The 23788-nt window shown below is 33.4% G+C and overlaps 1 protein-coding gene and 1 non-coding gene across 2 annotated transcripts in view; both read right to left on the bottom strand.

Annotated features, from left to right (window-relative positions):
- LOC124540564 overlaps positions 1–23788 on the bottom strand; it is a 121596-nt gene that overhangs the window by 15866 nt on the left and 81942 nt on the right. The window contains exons 3-4 of the mRNA XM_047118240.1: positions 17745–17867; positions 7435–7531 (exon numbers count right to left, since the gene is read on the bottom strand). Of these exons, the coding sequence (XP_046974196.1) occupies positions 7435–7531; positions 17745–17867 (220 nt within the window). The remainder of the gene's footprint in view (positions 1–7434; positions 7532–17744; positions 17868–23788) is intronic.
- On the bottom strand, positions 1520–1592 carry Trnar-acg. Its single transcript has one exon. It is a non-coding gene; the product is annotated as a tRNA-Arg (tRNA).

Consider the following 23788-nt stretch of genomic DNA (forward strand, 5'->3'; position numbering starts at 1 on the left):
TAACTTTACATAATAACAATGTCAAATGCGATTGGAAGGTCAGTGGCGGATTTACAAATCTGCTGCTAGTAGGCTAGTAGTCTATTCAATTTTTGACTCCCCTACTTATTTTTTTGCAACATTTATGATTTGTGTTCTATCGTCCTCATTACATTGGTTTTCTCCCATTATTATTATGATTATAAACTAGGTGATATTGCTGTCAGTTACTAGATTATTTTTCCAACCCGCTATGTAGTGACGTGTTTACGGATTACGGACGTAATGTGTATACATATAATTATGTGTTTTTTTATATATAACAATAATTTGGGCTAAATTTGCCGCCCCTCTATATCTGTCGCCCTAGGCTCCAGCCTAGTTAGCCTATTTGTAAATTCGCCACTGGAAAGTGCTTATGAAGGTAAGAACTTAAACAAATGCACAGTTATTTATAATATGAAAAACATTTGGCAGGCTTATACGGTTGATGGAAATCCGTGAGAATGTCTCCGCTATCGGGTAGGTTTACAAAATGGCCGAGGCGCTTACTGAAGGTGCGCTTAACAATATCCCTTTGCTTTATTATAACGACAACGGGTTGAGAAGCTACGGTTCTATTCTAGTCCGCTGAAACCACATCGTACCTATATATTCCGAAAGGATATATCCTTTAAGTACTTTGTTAGAAATTTATAAATCAAAATATACTATATTCGATTAGGTTTTACAAGTTCTGAATCGTCATTTTACAAATTATATTTTACCAAAAAGTACGGTTATGAAAGACAGTAGTTGTTATATACACGTGTATAATATATCCTGCCTGGAAATCAACAAGTATTAGCTTCACGATTTTTTATCATCCGTAATATGCATATTATGTATATTTTTATTAATATACTTCATACAAATGTTTTGAAATTTTATGAGAACGAGTTTCTTGTTAGTTCTTTTCGATTGAATATAAATTTCGAATCAGTGGCGCTGCCTTCATTGAAAAGTACTTTTAAAGGAAATGTATTTTGATTTGGATTGGACCAACAGTAGTTCTCTTTTAAGGCAGCATTTAAATATCTTTGGAAGCTATATTTGGGAGTCTATTTCGGTTTCGTTACTGCTTAGAATGGGTATAAATGTTTTATTTACTTTCAGGCTATCTTTTTTATCTACAACTGAATAACAAAATATTATACTATTAGGTCCATACAAGTACAATTACTGTTTTGTAAGGGAGGTATATAAAAGTCAGCACTGGTGCCACGGTAGAACCAAACGGTAGAAAAAAAATATGAGGAAAATAACAAATGAATGTTTTTAAAACTCGAATTAACCAGCTAAATTAATTTATTTGAATTTGGAATTCATAACTGAAGAGGAGATATACTCGTATCGTATCTAAGAATCTAATATTAAAAAAAATAAAGCACGAGCAATTAAAGTATCTTTAATGTTATTTTGTAATTATAAAAAAAACAATTAAAATTTTTACTATAACAGAAAAGAAAGCATTCAATTCATCTTTAAAAATTAAAGCTTGCGACCCTGCCAGGATTCGAACCTGGAATCTTCTGATCCGTAGTCAGACGCGTTATCCGTTGCGCCACAGGGCCTATGTTGTCAGCGTCGAATTAACTGATCTTGTACAGGGAATTCGGATGTAAGCGATACTGTTGTTGTAAAAATTCTCTACCTCGAATAACGAATCTATTTTTATATATTTCGGTAAATATATCAATGTACCTACGTGATTATATAATGCAAATATTCGCCGTTAAGATAATAGAATTAAGATTAATACTTATGATTTAATAAAGTCGTGTATTCTTAACTCATTAATATTTTTTTATGTAAACAATGACATAAGAATTATTAACATTAATTATTTAATTATTTTGCTGCCGAAATACTTGGCCCTCGGAGCAGTGGTATAAAAAGCTTCATTAAAAGAAGGGCTGGTTCGTTTTTTGCTCAGAGGATCGAAATTGCGATTCAACAGGGAAATGCTGCTAGCATTCTTGCTACCATTCCACGCGGTCAGTGTTTTTATAATAATTTAAAGAAAATTTAATCCACTAAAGGAAAACAGCGATGCAGGATGATGCTTACCAACCAATCTTCTTTCGATACTCACTATCACCGTCAGTCTTGGAAGAAGATTCGGTAGAATAACGAAATTTCAGTTCAATTTCGATTCGGCTCAGAAATTAAATTTAGAAATATGCAGCTTATGTAGCTACTAGCGCATTGTGGTTTAAATGCTATTAATAATTTAGACTATTAATACTAAACAACACGCAAACAGAAAACATATATTTTGTTAGCATACTTTATATTGAACTAAAGTAAGTGTTTTTTTTTATTTGATTTTGGCCGCCGTTGCATTCGTGTCTTAAGGTTATGTTCCTTGGGATTCAAAGTTTCATCAAAATTGATTTAGTGGGATAACAGGCAACGGATCTTTCACATTTTTTATATAATAACAGCTGGCAGGTACCTACTGGCAGACAGAAAGATGGATAGATAAATAAAGCAAATTTTACGTTTATATTATAATAATAGTGTATCGACAGACAGTCAGTTATTAATAATTTAAATCCTGTTAATATTTGAATTATTAATAAAATATAGTAAATGCTTTATAAAGATGATAGTAGTTTTAATCGTAATAAATGTTTATCTACCATATGTACCTATATTTAGTAGAAGATATATTATAGCTGTTATTTTAAATACGATATACATTTGCCAAGTTCTTTAACGTTTAATAAAATACACGACACCCTGAACGCTTAATGTGTTCAAAAGATTAAACGCTGAACTTACACAAAGGGCTTTCAAAGCAAGGAGGATAATTAATTTTAATGTCGGTAAAGAAGATCCGTGTAATCGTCTAAAGAATAATAATAAAAAAAAAACAAAAAAAACTCGAACTTCAAAGTGTTCGTAAACACAAAGAAAATTGTGTAACACCAGTTGAACCTTTTGTTTTTTCTTCTAAAAGAATTCTATCGAAGCGTGTGAGCGACTTTTTACGAAAATTTTTACAGTATAAATAAAACAGATTATTAACGTTATTGTATTTCTATATATAATATATTCATACATTGGTTGCCAGGCCAAAAAAATCGTTTTTACATGAAATACAACTTTATTGCTTAAGGGACCTATTCATTATTTAAAAGGACATAAGGACTTTCTCATGGTCGTCAGTTCTATGTGCATAGGTACTGCAGGAAGTATAAATTATTTCCTATATTATCAATGGGGTATTAAACATGAAATCTAAGGTGCTACGAGCTTCTTTGCTTCCAGTTAGGATATCTCAGGCAAAATCTAGAAGCCAATACTTCACGAGGTCTTCACTTGGTAGGACTTTTCGCATACCCAACTAAGACAGATTTAGAAAACAGCTTGGACTTTGATTTAGACAACCAAATTGTCTTAACAAATAAAATAGCTAAGATATTGTTATAAGAAATAATCTTATCAGTATAAAATAATTGTATCTGATCTCGTTTGAATATTCCCCCAAATCTTTAATCTGTTCTTTATTTTTTATTCAAATAAAGGAAGGTTAATAGGCCATCAACGTTAGGAACTAAGTTAGGTATCTTACCTGTAGTTTTCATAGCTGTAGGATATCTAATGACTGCTACCCAGATGGATTTGTCACTCCCTACCACCAATTCAATTTGAAGATGTATTCTCTAGGGGTTGAGGCATACAGAAAGTTAATCTAAAATCTTTTTTCTAAGAGATCGCCAAAACACTGCCTACCTAACCTAGTAGTCTTACCCATCATATAATATATTTTTGGATATATTTTACATTAATATCTCGTTACTGATATGTACGTTTGTTATTGACGCATACATTAGCAACTAACCCTTAATAAAATATATTAAGGTATATTTTTAGTATTTTATAATTTATAATATAGAATAAGGCATGTTTTTAATATGTTGTACGCGAAACTTACGAAATATACAAACAAACAAATGTTTCTGTTTGAATTTAAAATCCTGCATGTCTTGATCACCAAATAGATCAAATATATCATAATAATATAATAAATCTATCATAATCATGGCATAATCTGGATTCCTATTCAATTTCGAATTTCGAAAAAAAAAGTAAACGTGCTTGATATTCTAAGTACGGCAACTACAATAGGATACCGAGTTGTAATGCAAGACTCAAAGGCATTGGAAGAAAGAGTACTTCTACAAGAAATTTAAAACAAAGTGATTAAATGCAATGCGACATTTTTAATTTAAGTTTTACTTTAGCACAGAAGTGAATGGTTTTATAGAAACTTTGACGCCATTTGGAGATTGTGATCGATTTTCATTGAAAATTTAATATTATTCAAATTAAATAAAATTTCAATGCTTAAAGCAATGTTTAATTTAATTAGTTTTCGAATAATGAACTAATTGCATTTCTAAATACACGAAAACGAAGATTATAAATCTCATAAGTCTGTACCAATATTATAAATGCGAAATTAACTGTCTGTCTGTAGGTCATTCACGACCAGACCGCTGTGCCGAATTGAATAATAATTGGTATGTAGTTTTACAGAAGACATTTACATTTTTTACATTAACAGTCTGTAAATTTTTCACTGCTGGGATAAGGCCTCCCCTCCCTACTAGGAGAAGGTTTGGTGCATGATCATTCTCCTGCCCTTATCCCAATGTTATTTGGGGTCGGCGCAGCATGTCTTCTCCTTCCATACTTCTCTATCAGACGTCATCTCACAAGATGGAGTAATATCTTTGATTGGAATTTGTTTTGTTATTTGGATGGTATTTTTTAATTTTTATAAAGTCACTTTTCGTATCAACTACTGTTCTTCTTGTAGTGCTACTATAGTTAATACAATTAGCAGTAGTAGCAGTAGGATTTTGATGAAGTTGTCATAATATCAACGGCAAAAGTGTCAGTCACACCGTCGGTACATTTTTCCGCCCTTGACCAACACCTTTAACGAAATTCATTAAACAACTGAAACTCGCAACTTTCCCCGATGTCGAAACACTGTTAATTATTACAAACTTAACGAAGTTTAGAGTTTGTTTTGTAATTATATAATACTTCCAGACGGTTCTCATTGTATCGAGAAAATTAAATTAGAAGGTTTTTAAACAACTTTGTTATGAAATATTGATAAAATTTCACTCAACAAAACTTTTTAACTTTTTTTTTTCTGTCGTAAATCAAGGACAGTCAACATGATGTATATGGGATCGTTAATGTTGAAAAAGAGTTAGTACTGAGTTTTTTACCGGTTCTTCTCGGTAGAATCTACTTTCCGAACCGGTGGTAGCTTCACTTAATATAGTTGTTAAATCTTAAATGACGATTCAGAAGTGCTTGTTAAAGCCTACTTATACACAGTATATTTTGATTTTGATTATGTTGGAATCTTAGAGGTATTTCAATTTATTTTACATTAATTTACCCCTTATACTTGAATAAATATATGCTTAATCAAGAATAAGGGGGTAAATCAAGTACCCTATATATATAAATGGGTATCGCTGTATTTAGAGAAGGGGCAAGGCTAGAGCCAAGAGTGCCAAATTGTCAGAGGTGACAACAATAGGAGATGTATCTTTCAAAATATAAATAATAATGTTACTGCTAAGAATAAAATATTTATTTGAATATTGTGTATCAAAATTTTAATCCATTTTTGCTAATTTTTTATAAACTGGCGGCATTTTTTAGAGTACAGGTCAGTTTTCCGGCTTTGACCACGAGGTCTACTAAAAAATAGATCAGAATAACAAACTTGATACTGTATTAAAGTCCCAATTTTAGCCCTCTAATGACCAACATAATAAGCGAAGATAAAAAAAAAATTCCAAAAAGATCTTTTTAATTATTACACATTAAATTTCAACTCGTTACTGATAAGGGTATTTTATCTTTATTAAAATACATTTTTTTTTATACTCGTATGTTATAAATTGCCTCTTATTATTTGAAACAAACCAATTCAAAGCAATAGTTTTAGAAATAACATTTTTTTTAATTAGCGTGTGAAAAACTGCAGGCCGTATTAAATAATGCATTAACATAATACGTACGAACATAATACATTATAGAATATATTGTCACATGAACAAGTTGTGTGTCAGATTGGCTGTCCCATTGGATTATGAGAGGTAAGCAAAAGAGATTAAAGAGATTGAGCTCTTGTGCACTTCAATAGATACTGTGTATTATCCTGTTTGAGGGGTACCCTTAGGTTAAACCGCGATAGTCTATTACAATCTTGTGATTTGGTGTTATATGCTCTTCTTTCATTTTTTTCGCTGGAAAAACGCATTACACGTTTCCCCCATTATTATGTGGGGCTCCTCAGTGACCAGGACACTATGTGCCCCGGAATATCCACTAAAAACCAGCGGTACCCTCTCCGCCTTTTCGGTGGACGCCACAAAACCCGACTCTCAGCCCACCTATGCAGGCCTCCAATATTCTATTTCCTAATCTAATGCGGCTAAGATAAATCATTTTTATAAATAAATATCATTGATGTGTTTATTATTATTTGAGTAGAATTAAATTAACTCATGAGTATTATAGTCAAATGCTTGTCGATACTCGAACAAATAAGGCGAGTTGTAATAAAAATCCCTTTATGACATCGATATACATAAAATCTATAAATACAGATATTTACATACACTGCTCGACCTTATTTCGTGTGGGAAATGAGAGGTTTATTTATCGTAGCGCTACCTACTGGTTTTAATCTAAACCATACAAAAAAAACATCGAAATATTTTATTTTATTATTATTTTTTTTATGTTATAGGTAGGCGAACGAGCATATGGGCCACCTGATGGAAGGTGGTCACCATCACCCATAGACAATGACGCTGTAAGAAATATTAACTATTCCTTACATCGTTAATGTGCCACCAAACTTGGGAACTAAGATGTTATGTCCCTTGTGCCTGTAGTTACGCTGGCTCACTCACCCTTCAAACCGGAACACAACAATACTGCGTACTGTTATTTGTCAGTAGAATAATAATAAAAATAAGCTCTTATGGTTGGAATAGAGTATACGACAGTCAAAATCGTCAGCCTTAAGTATAGCTGTATGTATCTGATGAGTAAATACCTACCCAGACGGGCTTGCACCATACCATTAAGTATATTGACGATCTCCTTGGTCGAGTAGTGAGTACAACGGTTTTCATTGGTACGCCATTTCGAGGTCTCGGGTTCGATTCCCGACCAAGAAAACGGTCATTGGTTTTCTATGTTCGGTCTGGGTATTTGTGGTACCGTCGATATTTCTGATTTTCCATAACACAAGTGCTTTAGCTACTTACATTGGGATCAGAGTAATGTAAGCGATGTCCAATATTTATACTTATTTATATTTATAAGGAACAAATTCTTAGAATATAATAGTATCGTACTAACCTCGCCGTAATCCGGTGTGCGTACCACGTTCGGTGGCGCTTTAGTGATCACCCGACCGTACGCCTCCCGCGGGATAGACGGGTATTGGTACCGAAATCTGGAACAAATATATATTATGAATAAATCTTAATCATAATCAAATCTGTACAAATATTATAAATGTAAATGTAATTCTATCGACTTTGATGAACTTTCGAGCGTGGATAGTTTGAGTCAAGGGGAAGGACATAGGCTACTTTTTCAATTTACCCCTCAAGGGAGTAGATTGGGGATGATGATTTGTATTGGTTGAGTTTTATAAATTTCGTATGTAAAACCGTAGGTTCAGTTAGTGAAGAATATTTTACTGACAGTACAGTACAGTAACAGTCTGTTAATTCCCCACTGCTAAGTTAAGGACTCCGCTCCTTTAAGAAGAATAATTCCACTACGCTGCTGTAATGAAAGCTGTTGGATACACATATGGCAGAATTTCGTTAAAAGTAGATAAAACAGGTTTTCTCATGATTTCTTCATCACCGTACCCGAGATGAATTATAAACACATAAAAATTCAGCGGTGCTTGTCTGAGTTTCAACCCAGAAAGAACATATATCCCAGATGTGTTCTTCATATTTTATTACAATACTTAGGTTATTTACAGTGTTAATCACTTCCTACCAGGGAATACCTCTTCGTTAGTACTTGAAATGAAACCTTTTCTATGAATATAATATAATAAATAGACAGACTAACCTTATTCATTATTTTATTTATAGAATATTAATTCATCCTTATATACGAAAGTTATTGAAAATGTTTAGTTAATAGTTTAGATGTAGGAGGCCTGCCTACGCAGCGCTCAGATACAGCTGTATTGCTTCAAGTAATGTAACAGAGGCTTGGATGTATTCCTCTCCACTTCTGTTAAGAGAACATTTGTGACGGAATGTTATTCCTGTATGTAACGTGGTTAGAACAAGATAAATTATTACTAAAAATATTAAGCTTATTATAAAGTAAGTGTTTGACCGGATTTGAATCCGCTGTCTTCGATTATGACTAAAGCGTTGTAACCTCAGTTATTTTTAAACAAAAAATCGAATCGTATGACAGATTGTTACAAGCAAATTTCTTTTTATTATTTTCAATATGTGTATTAGTTATATGTTCATTAAATCCAATACACGCCTACGTACTGTCAGCAGAAACGAAGAACGAAGCCAGTCATGTATTTACTAATAATTCAATAATAATTTAGTTATTTGATTCGTGAACTCATTTTTAATAGTTATTATACATAGTATAAAAATGACAAAAAGTTCAAATAAAAATGGAAACAATCTAAATATGTAACTATACTAATTATTACTATTTTTCGTTGTCCTCAATGATGTTTAAATATTATTTATATGTCAATAATAATAAAAAGCTTTCAGACTAATCAGCAGCGCGGTCATATTTAAGTGTGCAAAGACACAGACCCTATTTATTCTCTCAATTTCATAATACAATGGAAAAATGAATGGAACGACCAATCAATTATGAACAGAAGACTTCAGGCAGATTCAACGGTTTTGCGTGCTCTTCGAGGCACGGAATATTAGAACTATCATACTTTAAATGTAAAAAAGTAAAGTAACAGTCTGTAAATTTCCCACTGTTGGGATAAGACCTCCTCTTCCATTAAGGAGAGGGTTTGGAACATATTCCACCACGTTGTTCCAATGCGGGTTGGTGGAATGCACACGTAGCAAAACTTCAATGAAATTAAACACATGCAGGTTTCCTCACGATGTTTTCCTTCACCACCGAGCACGAGATGAATTAGAAACACAAATTAAGCACATATATATAGTGCGCTTGCCTGGGTTTGAACTCGCAATCATCGATTACGATGCACGCGTTCTAACCACTGGGCCATCTCAGATCATTTACTCTACTAATAGAAATTGATTAAAGGAAAACCCCAATACATTCTTGACCTGACGCTTATCAAAGCTTCGCCTGTAGGCAATATATTACAAATAATAAACATCTGACTATGTTATTTAAATAAACATATTCTAAACGAAACACTGACATACAAGAAATAAGAAGATTACGTGATATCAAATAAAACATAAAGTCGATAGGTAAACGCGTAAAAATGAAAATATATTTTAAAGTATTCTAGAAAATTTTCTCGATATAAAACCTTTGTTACTTTGTATCTCCAATAAAGTACCGTCGGCAAATGAACGTGGGTGTATCTGTAAGCTTCAAGTAAATATGCACCTACGTACCGTCAGCAGAAATGAGAAAGACGTCTTGTATTTACGGCTTCAATTTTAATTTCGTTTTTTTTTTTGATTCGTGTGCTTATTTCTGTTATAAAATCTAGAAATTTATAAAAGACGAGTCGTGATGGCCCAGTGGTTAGAACGCGTGCATCTTAACCGATGATTGCGGGTTCAAACCCAGGCAAGCACCGCTGTTTCATGTGCTTAATTTGTCTTTATAATTCATCTCGTGCTCAGCGGTGAAGGAAAACATCGTGAGAAAATCTGCATGTGATAAATTTCATAGAAATTCTGCCACATGTGCATTCCACCAACCCGCATTGGAACACCGTGGTGGAATATGTTCCAAAACCTTCTCCTCAAAGGGAGAGGAGGCCTTTAGCCCAGCAGTGGGAATTTATAGGCTGTTGTTGTTGTTTTGTTGTATAAAAGACGTAAATATACGTGGAATATTTAATACCATAGATTCGAACAAACTGAGCTTTGCAAAATGTTAAGATGAAATGAAAATTTATTAATATATTAATTACTATGAATTTATAATATTAATACTCAAATATATTGTAAGCTCGTCCGAGGTTACTCATATATTCTACCGCTAAAAAGCAATACTCAGTGTTGTTGTGTTCCGGTTGAAAGCCAGTGTAACTACAGGCACAAGGGACATATCATTTTAGTTTTAGTTGACGACCTCCGTGGTCAAGTGGTGTGTACACCGGTTTTCATGGGTACGCCACTCCGAGGTACCGGGTTCGATTCCCGGCCGAGTCGATGTAGATCATCATTACTTTTCTATGTTTTCTTGGGTCTGGGTGTTCGTGGTACAGTCGTTACTTCGGATTTTCCATAACACAAGTGCTTTAGCTACTTACATTTGGATCAGAGTAATGTATGTGATGTTGTCTCATATTTATTATATTATTATTATAGTTTCCAAGGTTGGTGTGTATTCCACTGATTGTGGTGGCGAACACTTACCTTAATATGGCTTATTTGCTTGTCAACCTATATCATAATACAAATATTATATTAGGTTGGGGAAAAAGTCTTTTCGCATATAGTATGTTTGAACTTGTAATAAAATCTCTTTGGCTATACCATTTGTATCTGGCTGGTTTTGGTATCATTAAAAAGTTTTAATTTTAAAGAAGGCACTTCCAAATTCAAATTAGGAATTTGTGTGATTTTCATTTGTTTTTGTTGTTGTTAAAATGAGTGAATCTAAAGAAGAAATTCGATACATTTTAAAATTTTACTATAAAAAAGGTAAAAATGCAACTCAAGCCGCGAAAAAAATTTGTGATGTTTATGGACCTAATGCAGTATCTGTGAGAGTAGCGCAAGTTTGGTTTAAGCGTTTTCGAGCTCGGAAAAGCTCGGAAATTTTGATATCAAAGATGCATCTGGCTCTGGTCGCCCTGTTACGGACAAAATTGATGCCATTTTTGAAAAAGTGGAGCAAGATCGGCATATTAGTAGTTACGATGTAGCTGAAGAACTGGCAATTGACCACAAAACGGTTTTGACTCATTTGAATAAAGCTGGGTACACAAAAAAGCTCGATATATGGGTGCCTCATGAACTCACTGAAATAAACCTAATTAACCGTTAACTCATTTGTGATTCTTTATTACGACGTAATGAAACCGAACCATTTTTGAAGAAGCTGATAACTGGTGATGAAAAGTGGATCACATACGACAAGAACGTGCGAAAAAGATCGTGGTCAAAGGCCGGTCAAGCTTCACAGACTGTGGCAAAACCCGGATTAACTCGCAACAAGGTAATGCTGTGTGTATGGTGAAATTGGAAGGGCATCATTCATTATGAGCTGTTACCGCCCGGCAGGACCATCGATTCAGAACTGTATTAGTTCTGAATCGATAATTGGTTCAGTTCAGCGAACAATTGAAGAGATTGAAGCAAGAAATTGAGAGAAAGCGGCCAGAATTGATCAACAGAAGGGGTGTGGTTTTTCACCATGACAACGCTAGACCTCACACATCTTTAGCCACTCAACAAAAATTACGAGAGTTTGGCTGGGAGGTATTAATGCATCCTCCGTATAGTCCTGACCTTGCACCTTCAGATTTTCATCTGTTTCGGTCTCTGCAGAATTCCTTAGGCAGTGTCAGGTTAACATCACGAGAGGACTGCCAAAACCACTTGTTGCAGTTTTTCTATCAGAAGCCCCAAAATTTTTACAGCAATGGGATCATGTCACTACCAACAAGATGGCAAAAAGTTATGGAACAAAATGGCACCTACATACTTTAGTCAAATGTAAATAAACTATAAAAAAAACTTTTTGAATTTTCATATAAAATACGAAGAAACTTTTTCCCCAACCTATTATTATATGTATTACTTGACACAAAAAGAACCGTTCTCAATTTCAGGGATTCCGTTATATTAGTTATCGTTTATTTTCAAATGTCATATAGGTAGCTATTGTTATTTAAAAACAAAGAATTTGTAATTAAAGCTTAAAATATATATTCCTATTAATAGTGTATTGAATCGTTTTTATTAATAACAAATGATTCATGCTTCGCCCACGTCGGGGTTATTGCGCTGAAATATTTGTCTAGTAACAAATTATTTTCGGCGCAAAATGGAATTTATTGAAAATAATTTATTTATTCAACTACTAGAATTGGTAATTCAATTTCGAATACTCTATCAAATATATAAGCAAGACACTTGGTCGTTGTTTGTATAAAAATAAATGTACAGTCCGAGTAAGAAAACCTTCGTCAGTTTTCAAATTCATTCCTTTATCAAGGCGTAAAGTTACTATCTTTTGAAACTAAAGCACTAAATTGACAACTGCATATAAAATTAAACTTACACACTATGATAACTTGGTTCAAAACAATGTAACATCTTCGGAATACGTCTAGTCTTATATCAATATGAAATCTTTTACTGGCGTAATTTAAATTATATATGATATCTTCTACTGAATTGTCAAAATATGTCTGTCATTGTCATATATTCTCGATGGGTAAAGCAGGTTATCGCTCATACTGAGCACACGAAAATAGATCTTAAGGTGACGAACCTTTTCTTACCCCGACTGTACTATCGTTTCATAAACAATGAATGAACTCGAGAAGCGGTAAAAGTTTTTTTTTTTAAGTTGTTGACCTCAATCGATATGTATCGCCTGCTTGAAGGAGATTCGTGTATTCCTAAAGCATGATAGTATATAATACATCTATTTTATATAAGTGCTCATTAGTAAAAAAAAAACTTTTTACTACTTTTTTGAAATATATTATTTAATACTAAATTGACTTCAATTTTACAATAAATTCAATTCAAGATGCTCTGAAGAATTTTTTTATTCTATACACAAATATCATCAGCTAATTCACTTGTAATAACTCAAACTTAAAAATAATTAAACATAATAAAATAATATAAAATATTTTTATGCGAACGGTACAATTTTCCATAAACAAAACAAGTATTGTTGGAAACAGCGTCGTCATTTCCGTGACAAAGTAACGGCGACGAACGGAAAGCTGTATAAAGCCACATAGGAAGTAACCTACGAGAACCTCACTTACATTTAGACACACAGAGAACAATTTGCGGTAAATAAAAGTAACATTCGTATTAAAAATTATGTGATTAAAAGTTTTAACTTGACGGTACCGTTTGGAAACATATCAGATATACTGAGAGCTGAGTTGTCCAGTGGAACGAGTGAACTTCCAAATAGCTAATTTGATTATTATCTATTTGGTATAACTCGATAAAAAAACGATTATGATAATGCCCATTGTGGTACTTAACAGGAGCGTATGAAAATTTGTGGCACGGGTATCCCTCAATTTCTATTGGAGTTGGGTGGTGCTTTAGTGGAGCGTGTAAAAATTTAATGCAAGGTAATGTTTCATATAAATTCGTATTCTAAATTCTAATTATCAAAATGGAAGGATCGAGTGAAAAAGTATTTTGGTATCAGTTTTGATTGTGTGAGTCGAGATGTCCCAGTGGTTAGAACGCGTGCATCTTAACCGATGATTTCGGGTTCAAGCACCACTATAAATATGTGCTTAATTTGTGTTTATAATTAATCTCGTGCTCAGCGGTGAAGGAAAATATCGTGAGGAAACCTGCATGTGTCTAATTTCATAGAAAGTCTGTCACATGTGCATTCCACCAACCCTCATTGGAACAGCGCGGTGGAATACGTTCCAAACCCTCTCCTTAATGGGAGAGGAGGCTTTAGCCCAGTAGTGGGTAATTTACAGGCTGTTACTTTAATTTTTGATTGTGAAACACTTTAAAATAAACTATTGATTGCGAATAAAGTTATTGTTTTATGTCAACAATAAAACAAAATCAAAATATTCTTTATTGAAATAATATTATAAAGATGCTTTGGAATCGTCCTATTAAACACTAATAGTGTTTAATTTAAAGTAAAGTTTCTATCAGTTTGAAAGAAGATTCTACTGAAAAGAATCGGCGAGAAACTTGTTGTACGAGTATTTATATAACGTTTTTTTTGTTGTTTTAATCGTTTATTATATTTTATTATCTTTAAACAACAAACACGTGGGCTTAGAATGAATCTAGTGAACATGACCCTAATTCTTTAGAGTTATTTTTTTTTTAATTTCATACTTTAAATGGCATGCGTACTAGGAATTCGGTCCTATATAGGAATAAAATATTCACATTTTCTGGAAATATTTTCATTTTCACTTTCATATTTATTTTTAGTTTCATTGTATTTAGTGTTTTCTACGTAATACGAGAATAAATAAATGTTATATTTCAGGAATTGTTTTTTTTTTGTGATTTACGCGAATGAAAATATTCAGTTTTATTCCTAGTAAATATTATTGTTGCAGAAGCTTTTGTATTCATTGTTTTTCATACAGGATATAAATTTTATTTATATTGTTGACTATATTTCATCTGAGTAATAAAATTATTGAAGGTACTTTTCAGTCGAATCTTCATTCTGAAGGTAGTTTTTCGTTAAATTATGTTAGTGAGAACCAAAATGGCTTATAGATTTTTGACTTTGATTAAATACTAGCAACCAGCCCCAGAGTCACACGGCATTGATATGACATCACAGTAGAAAAGTCTAAAATTATCAGTGTTTCTTTACTAATTTGTCCATGTATTATTTATAAAAACCTTCATCTATAATCACTCTATCTATTAAAAAAAAACCGGATCAAAATTCGTTGCGTAGTATTTAAGATTTAAGCATACATAGTGACATAGAGATAGAGAAAGCGACTTTGTTTTATACTAAGTAGTGTTGCATAAATAGGTCTGGTTTTGATTCGCTTTTGTGATGTAATAGACTTAATAATTAAATAGAGCAAGGACGAGCCTGAGTGTGGTACTGTGTGGTACTGGCCTCGTCTCATATCACGGAAATAGTGTTAAGAGCCGCGTACTACTGCGGAAAAAGCTTAAACGAATGATGCAAATATTCATTGTTTCAATTTATGTTTTTGTTTCGTTTGCAGTTGAAACACTTCGGGCTTTGGAGTATTGGTTTAAAAACCTTTATTTAATGTATCTCGTCTTATTGCTTGCCCTGGTGACAGAAGGGCTCGTCACGGTAGCATGCGAAACGACGGAAAGGGTACCGCTGGTTTTGGGTATTCCGGTGTTTTGTTTATATTGGGTAGAGGAAAAACAATTGGGCACAGAAGGGCTGTATAATTTTTGCCTAGAGAGTTTCAAATGCAATTTAACGGGGAAATGCTGCTAGCATTCTTCACGCAGCTATGATTTCTAAGTAAGTATTCTAATTTTTCTTTATATATAATTAGTGCCTTTATATATACCTAAATAATTATATATGTTATTGAAGGTGTACGTTTAATTATTTGCCATTGCATTAAATTAAGAGGATTAAGGATGGAACGCGATGTTTATTATGAAATAATATATATTTTCCGTTTCACGCTGATGTAGCATTTTATTAGGTCATAACAATTTCATATTAAAATGTATTATCCCTAACTATAATTAATTTAACTAAATACCATTTTCTTTTTCAAGCTCTTTTTATAGATCATGTTTGTTAACTTTTTCACAGTCTTGTCTTCGTTCAACCTTATACAGTGCTGATTACAAAGTCAAGATGTATTAATTAATTTAAAAAACATAGCTGTTAATCAGCAAGTCTTGCGCCCGCTTTAGCTTTCAGTACAGATACAGATAGATAGCTAGTCGTTTATTTTACTTAGACTACTGTGAACTCATTTATCTAATGAACAGCACTTATATATTTGTATTAAACTAACTGAATATGTGGCTTTTGCTGTGCCAATTAAATGGGTAATGGTTATGTTTCAAATGGATAAAGGTTACATACACACAGAGTTACTTTCGTGGTTATAATATTGGTATAGAAATGCACCACTGAATATTCATGTGCTTAATTTGTGCTTTGCGGTAAGGAAAAACATTGTGAGGAAACCTGCATGTGACTAAATTCACCGAAATTCTGTCTCATGTGTATCTAAACGGCAACCCACATTGGATCAGCGTAGTCGAATATGTTATAAACCTTCTCCAAGAGAGGCTTTAAAGGCTGCTAATGTAATGTATGTATGTAAATTTTATAGACCTGACTACTACACTGTCTGCGACTAAAATATTCAAATTTTCATCGTTTTTCAATTACATTTAGTTATGTATATAATAATGTAATCATAATCTATCGGACACTTGTGTCAGGACTTCGTTAATTAAATACCAGAAACAAGTGGTCTAAGTTCATAATCCTTCGAAATAGCGGCTGGAATCGCTTTACAGATCAACTTGTTGCACAAGCCCTTATGCAACAAGTTTCTGATAGGGCATCTGTTTCCATTAATTAACCATTAAAACAATTGTCCGTTTTATACATCTGATACTACTAGTGGTACTTTAAATAGCTCTCTCTCTCCTGTGCATTTATTATTGACGACCTCCATGGTCGAGTGGTGTGTACACCGGTTTTCATGGGTACGCCACTCTGAGGTCCCGGGTTCAATTCCCGGCCGAGTCGATGTAGATTACCATTGGTTTTCTATGTCGTCTTGGGTCTGGGTGTTTGTGGTACCGTCGTTACTTCTGATTTCCATAGCACAAGTGCTTCAGCTACTTACATTGGGATCAGAGTAATGTATGTGATGTTGTCTCATATTTATTTATTTATATTTATTTATTCCCATATGATGGTAGGTCTGCCTTTTGCTCTTTTGCTTTCACTTCTTACTAATATCTTTTCTAACCACATATGTCCATTTGGTTTTAGGTCTGGGTCTAGACCCTGTAACGTTAAGATTGGTCACAAAATTTCCTATGTACTCTTGGGGTCTTCCTCTGATGTGCCCAGACCAGCGCAGTTGATGGACTGGTGATGTCACATACCGGTGCTTTTATTAGCTACAAATATCTAATGGGAGTAATAATGGTGACGTCTCTTTGTTTGGTAGCGATATGCCAATTAAAGAAAAGTTCCTTGTAAATCAGGGATACAGCACAAAATATATTATGGTGCACAAGACTGTGCAAAGAGAAGTGCACTCTCAACAACGTAATTCCCAAAATTCAATTTTATGGATGTAACACCACCGAAAAACTCTTGCAAAAAGGCTTTGTTCTGTCTAGTGCATTTACACTGGCTCACTCATTCAAACCAAAACGCAACGATACTAAGTACTGCTAGTACTACTCGTACTAGTGTGTGGAGCTACTCAGTCGGGTTTGCACAAAGCCATCAGTCGCCACAGAAACCGCCATAGTCAAGTATGCAGGTGATATTTTAGTGGTCGTATATATCCCCAACACAGGAATAATCCAATTGTACGATAATCCAACACAACTGGAATCAGTTCAGTCGTAAGTCTAACTAGCACAGAAGTATCATCACTGTCTTGCTTCAAAAATGCTTCCGTGTTGACCCAATACGTTTGTTTTGGATTTTGGACCCAGGATTTAGAGATCCGCAGTCACTGTTTTTATGGTCATTAGAACGATTAAACAGAAACAATCCAGCTAAGTATATCATACCTTGGAGCAGCGCGGGGCATCGCAGTGTAGACCGGCCACTCGTTGTACATCAGGGGGTCACGGTAGGGCACGGCGGGTACTTCGTTGATCAGCTCGGGGGCCCGCGCTTGTCTCTTTGAGAACCTGTAGAAAAGGTCAAATATCATTATCATTACATAGTATAAAACAAAGTCGCTTATCGCTGTCTGCTTAGATCTTTAAAATGGTACAACGGATTTTGATGAGGTTTTTTTTAAATGGATAGATTGATTCAAAAGGAAGGTTTATATGTTAATATAATAATAATTTTAGAAGATTCTAATGTGCTGTCGTAAATAAACAAATTCTGTAGTATGTTTACTATCAGCATTGCACCCGTGCGTATTGTATGAATCTAAAATAATAGAATTGTAAAACAATATTCGAACTTGTATAATACAAGTATATATTATATACACTCTCGAAAGTTTTTGAATAAAATGAAATAGCTGATAGAAATTGCTTAGTAAATACCTCTGTTCTGTCAAGAGGGATTTTTGGCGAGCGAGCTGTTTCTCACTCTCCCGATTGAGGAAAAGTAAAATATGTTTATATAAAAGTAAAGTAACAGCCTGTAAATTTCCCACTGCTGGGCTAATGGCCTGCTCTCCCATTAAGGAGAGGGCTTGGAACATATTCCACCATGCTGTTCCAATGCGGGTTGGTGGAGTGCACATGTGGCAGAATTTCAATTAAATTAGACACATGGAGGTTTCCTCACGATATTTTCCTTCGCCGCCGAGCACGAGATGAATTATAAACACAAATTAAGCACATATATATAGTAGAGCTTGCCTGGGTTTGAACCCGAAATCATCGGTTAAGATGCACGTGTTCTAACCACTGGGCCATTTCGGCTCGCTTCATTTCCATTTTTATATGAGTAATTTTATAATATTACTAATAACTGCTTTGCGTTGTAAGATTAAATTTAAAATTATAAGAATATCCGAGGACAGTTATTAAAAATTTTAATATGACTTACAAAATGCGTGTCTTTGTAAACCATATCCTTAGAAATGTTTTGCGTACATATTTCTATTTCGTACGTATATTTTAAATGTAATAAGGCCTCACTTTACAAGGCACGTAAGAACGCGAATACATTAACTCTTGTTGTAGGCGTCGTGACGTAAACGTGAAAAGATCCTGACCTTAAAAAATATTTACGTTTGAAATAAAAAAGAGTTCTTCAGTGTTGTGTGATGTTTGGAATTTTTCATTTCAAGTACGCTCTAAGCTACGTTTGTAAGGAAAAATTCAAAGGCTTTTGAATAAACTGCTCACATCGCAATCATGATTTGTTTTGAGTCTAAGTCGTATCGATAAAGATACTTTCTATGATCAAAAAACTTAACGGGCCATAAGTTTACAACAAATAGCACACGCCATGCAGGTAGCCTCTACTTTAACCTATCCTACTAATTTTATTGTGAGGATGGATATAGGTATGTTTGTTACTGTTTTACGAAAAAACGATTAAACGGATTTGGATGAAATTCTACAGTAATATAGGTTATACATCAGAATACCATTTATATATTATATGTAATTTGGTCATAATATAACGATACATATCAAGAACCCGTGCGAAGCCGAGTCGAGATGCTACTTAGTTATATTTACGCAAATTTTGGTTGCTAAAAAATCCTTAGCTTTTCTCGAAACTTTAGTACCAAATCGTAATAATTATATGTAATTTCCTTATTAAACCAAAAAAGTAAATCTTATTATGCATTTCTGTAAAAATCCAGTACGGAGTACGAATTAAAAATAGTTTTTTTTTTATTATTATAAAGCGCAGTCTACGAAAATTAAGAAGAAAATTGAGGTTATATTTATCATAGAAAACAGATTATTTGATTAAATCACTCCAGTTAGCAAAAAGAAATGCGAAATTTGATTGAACGAGTTTTCCTATACCAGATTTGAATTGAAATTCATTGTTGTGGAATTCCGGAAAAAATTCCGATTTCATTTCCACGACTTTTTGTAACAAACTTTTCATTTGGAAATTATTGTCAGTAGGAAGTCTCTTTCACTGATTTAGAAATATGACTTGACTTTATTTGATGGTAGCCTTACCATCAAAAACTGACAAATTCAACCGTCCAACAGTAACGTATTATATCAAATATTATGGTTTGAATGAGCAGTGTTTGACAGACAAGACCATTAATATTTCTTATAATGCTGGTACTGTTATATATATGCATATAATAAAATTGAAGTGTCTGTTTGTGTTATTAAAATAGCTCTTTTTTACTCAATCCATATGTATGTATACACGGTACATATATCAAAATAACATTTTTTACAATTTTTGTCTGTCTGTCTGTCTTTTTTCTTCCGGCTAATCATTGGAATGCCTGAATCTATTTTGACGGGACTTTCAGTGGTAGATAACTGATATAATAAGGAGTAACATATGTTTTTTTGTTAAATTCAAACGCGTACAAGGTAGCTGACACTGCTAGTATATATTAATTTCAATTCTACTTAGGTTAGTACTAATAAATTCACTTATGCTAGAACTATAAATGTCAATTCAAGCTACGCCTCAAACTCAAACTTTTACTAATATAACTGTATACACAAGTACGTATAATCCCAATTAAAGGCAGATGAAACCAAGAGGCAAAGTTACTTTTATAAACATAGTACTTAATATTGTTATTTATTTCGTTAATTTTCGTTCATCTTCATTCATTAACTCTTTATCTAAACAAGTGCTTCCATCAAATTCCAGATATGTATTTTCTATTTTATGGTGTGTTTATAATTCATCTCGAGCTCGGCGGTGGAGGATCGCATCGTAAGGAAACCTGCATGCGTCTAATTTCATAGAAATTCAGCCACATGTCTATTCCACAAATCCGCATTGGAACAGCGTGGTGGAATATGTTTCAAGCCTTCTCCTCAAAGGGAAAGGAGGTCTTAGCCCAGCAGTGGGCAATTCACAGGCTGTTGTTGTTGGTATATTTCTACTGTTTTGATGAACAGAATATTAGAGTTAGTAGTAGTAGGTAGTGGTAGAAATTAGCGGTATAGTTTTTTTTTCTTTTGACATGCTTTACTGCTTCGGGAACGTCCAAGAACGTGTTAACACAAGAATTAAATCTTTTATCATATTTATGGTATTTGCATTTCCAAAAACTATCATAGAACGGTAGGCTCTTCACCATCGATCAAGAAGCTTGAATGTATATATATTTGTGTATAATGGTACTGCGATATCATGATCTTAAAGCTATGACACACACAGTTTACAATGAATTAAAAGATATTGTCCATTGTTCTTAGAATTACATACTATAAATTACTCTAATATGTTTAGTGGTAGACTATTTATATAACAGTAGCTGTAAAAATATCCCTGGCAGGTAATATCGAGAAAAAAAAATAAACGAATCATCATACTACATAAACATCAACTTCATGGTATAATTTTATTTAAAACGTAATAATCTTAAAGCCTTAGTTGACTAAGTACTAAGACTAAAAAGGTTTTAATCCGGGTCAGCTAGCAAGCTTAACTCGCTTAGTATTTAGAAACCATTACATACTTTGTCGTGTAGAAAATATAATGTGAAAATCGCCTTGTTTCGGAGAAAAATGTGAACCCGCTGCACTTGGCTCAGGATTAAGTCCCGAATCCTTTGTCTTAAAGCCTTTGTGAAGCAGCGAGACATGCATGGACTATCGCAAGAAATTATTCTATCTTATAGAGTAAAACCTCTTTTGTTTTGGGCCAACCCTTTTTTTTATTAATAACGCTTTCGAACTAAAACGATATTTTTGTATTAAATATATTTTTATTTATGTAAATAAGATAGATTTTTGTGCACTATATATTCTAAGAAATGTCAATGAAACTTTATGAGGAAAATCAATACATCCTCCAAACACTCAAACTTTGTCCGCGCGCTTTCTAGATGTTTCACAAATTTTTCGTATTCCGGCCCGTACCGGTATTCTATATACTATTTTAAATTAACATGCTTATTTTTATTATTAAATTTATTGATTTCGGGATATTTACCATGTCTTTTATTTTTGTTCGGTGGAACTCGACATTATTTACGAATGTCTTGTCAACAAGAACAACTTTAGTAATAAAAATAACCATGTTAATTTAAAATCTTATATAATATCAATGACGTTAATAAATAATAGTTCACTAGTTTGATTTGTGACTGTCAGGTATTGTTCATGTTTATCATTTAAAATTACAGATATTTTTAAGTATCTTTCCTTAAAAATACCTAAGACTCTATTACCTCTGTCAAGAAAATAATTGGAAGATAATTTATATCATAACAATTTTCTATAATGTCTGACTGACAGACTGTTTGTTCCGACTAATCTCTGGAATAGTTGCACCCATTTTGATGGGATTTCATTGGCTGAGAGCTGATGTAATAAGGAGTAACTTAGGCTACAATAATAGTGTTTTTGTTAAATTTAACCACGCACAAAACCGCGGGCACGGCACTACTGGTTACTAAAAACAAATATATTATGTAGTTCGCTAAACTATTCAACGACGAGTAGGAGATAACTTTTTCTTCTCAAAATTACCAAACAATTTTGTTATCCTTAAATAATATATGGATAATATATTCAGATATTGCTTTCATAGCAAAATATATATGTGATTACGAAAACCGTTCAACAATTAACATTCATATGGAGGTTACCTGCCTCTATAACGGAATAGCTAACATACCGTGTAGTGTAGAGAATTTAATTCGAATAACATTTAGTTAGACATGGAATTTGTTAATATAATATTGGTATTCATTCATTATTAGATAAATTTTCGTTCTAAATGAGCTATTAATTCCTCCCGACTTCGTACGGATAAAATAAGGAATTTATCCAGAGATTTTTTTAACCATAAACATTTCAACGAGCGCAAATCTACTTATTCGCCCGAACCGTATTAATGTTTTGTACAGCAAGATCCATTATCGAATTTAAATATTTCGTTATATTTTTAACTTTAAATGAATACTATGTTTGTATTTATAAGTAAAACGATAAATTCATGTTTAAATCGTGTGATGGTGCTATGTGGCCACCATCTGCTGTAAGAAATTTTAATAATTCTTTTTATTTTTTTTTGTCTTAGGCAGGCAGGTTTGGGCAGGTACCCCAATTGTTGCTTTCCGTTGAATGTTTAGTAAGTCACTTGGTGGTAGGGCTTTGTGCAAGCCTGTCTGGGTAGGTACCGACCACTCACCAGTTATTCTACCGCCAAATAACAGTACTCAGTATTGTTGTGTTCCGGTTTGAAGATGTAACACATTGACGATGTAAGGAATAGTTAATATTTCGTACAGCGTCATTGTCTATGGGTGATGGTGACCACTTACCATCAGGTGGCCCATATGCTCGTCCGCCAAACTATACCTTAAAAAAACCCAGTACATATACAAGCGACATCTCAGTTATATATTGATAGCGTATTGGCGATGTTAATGATTATTATTTCTTACAGCGTTTATGTCTGGCGGTAGTGACCACTTACGATAACTTTGCTCATTTACCCATTACCTATCTCATAAAAATACAAATTTACTGCCGATGATGAGAAAGAAAAAGTTACTCGGTCTTTAACTTATTATAGTAATTAGCCTCCTTCACACTAAAATAATATTTCAACACGTACCAGCATGTCGTATTTACATGTAAAATTCAAACAAAACCCTGCCATCTCTTTCAAGAAAACTTATCTTAGAGTAACTTAATTTATGAAATAAATCAATATTCCAAATTTCAGTTTTCTAGATCAGCAGTTTCAGCTGTTTATAATAAGTTAAGACATAAAGTAACAGCGTCTACATATCTCACTGCCGAGCTAAGGAATTCTCTACTTTTTAACAAAAAGGTTTGGCTTTCCACCACAGTGCAGGATGTTGAATATATGTAGAAACGTAATATTTGGCTTTCCACCATGTTTTTTAATGTGGAATCTTGGATAAATGTAGATTCTCATCCAACAAAAGCAAGTACCACGATAT

The sequence above is a fragment of the Vanessa cardui genome, chromosome 25, assembly GCF_905220365.1.
Source record: "Vanessa cardui chromosome 25, ilVanCard2.1, whole genome shotgun sequence".
In the NCBI taxonomy this organism is placed as follows: domain Eukaryota; kingdom Metazoa; phylum Arthropoda; class Insecta; order Lepidoptera; family Nymphalidae; genus Vanessa; species Vanessa cardui.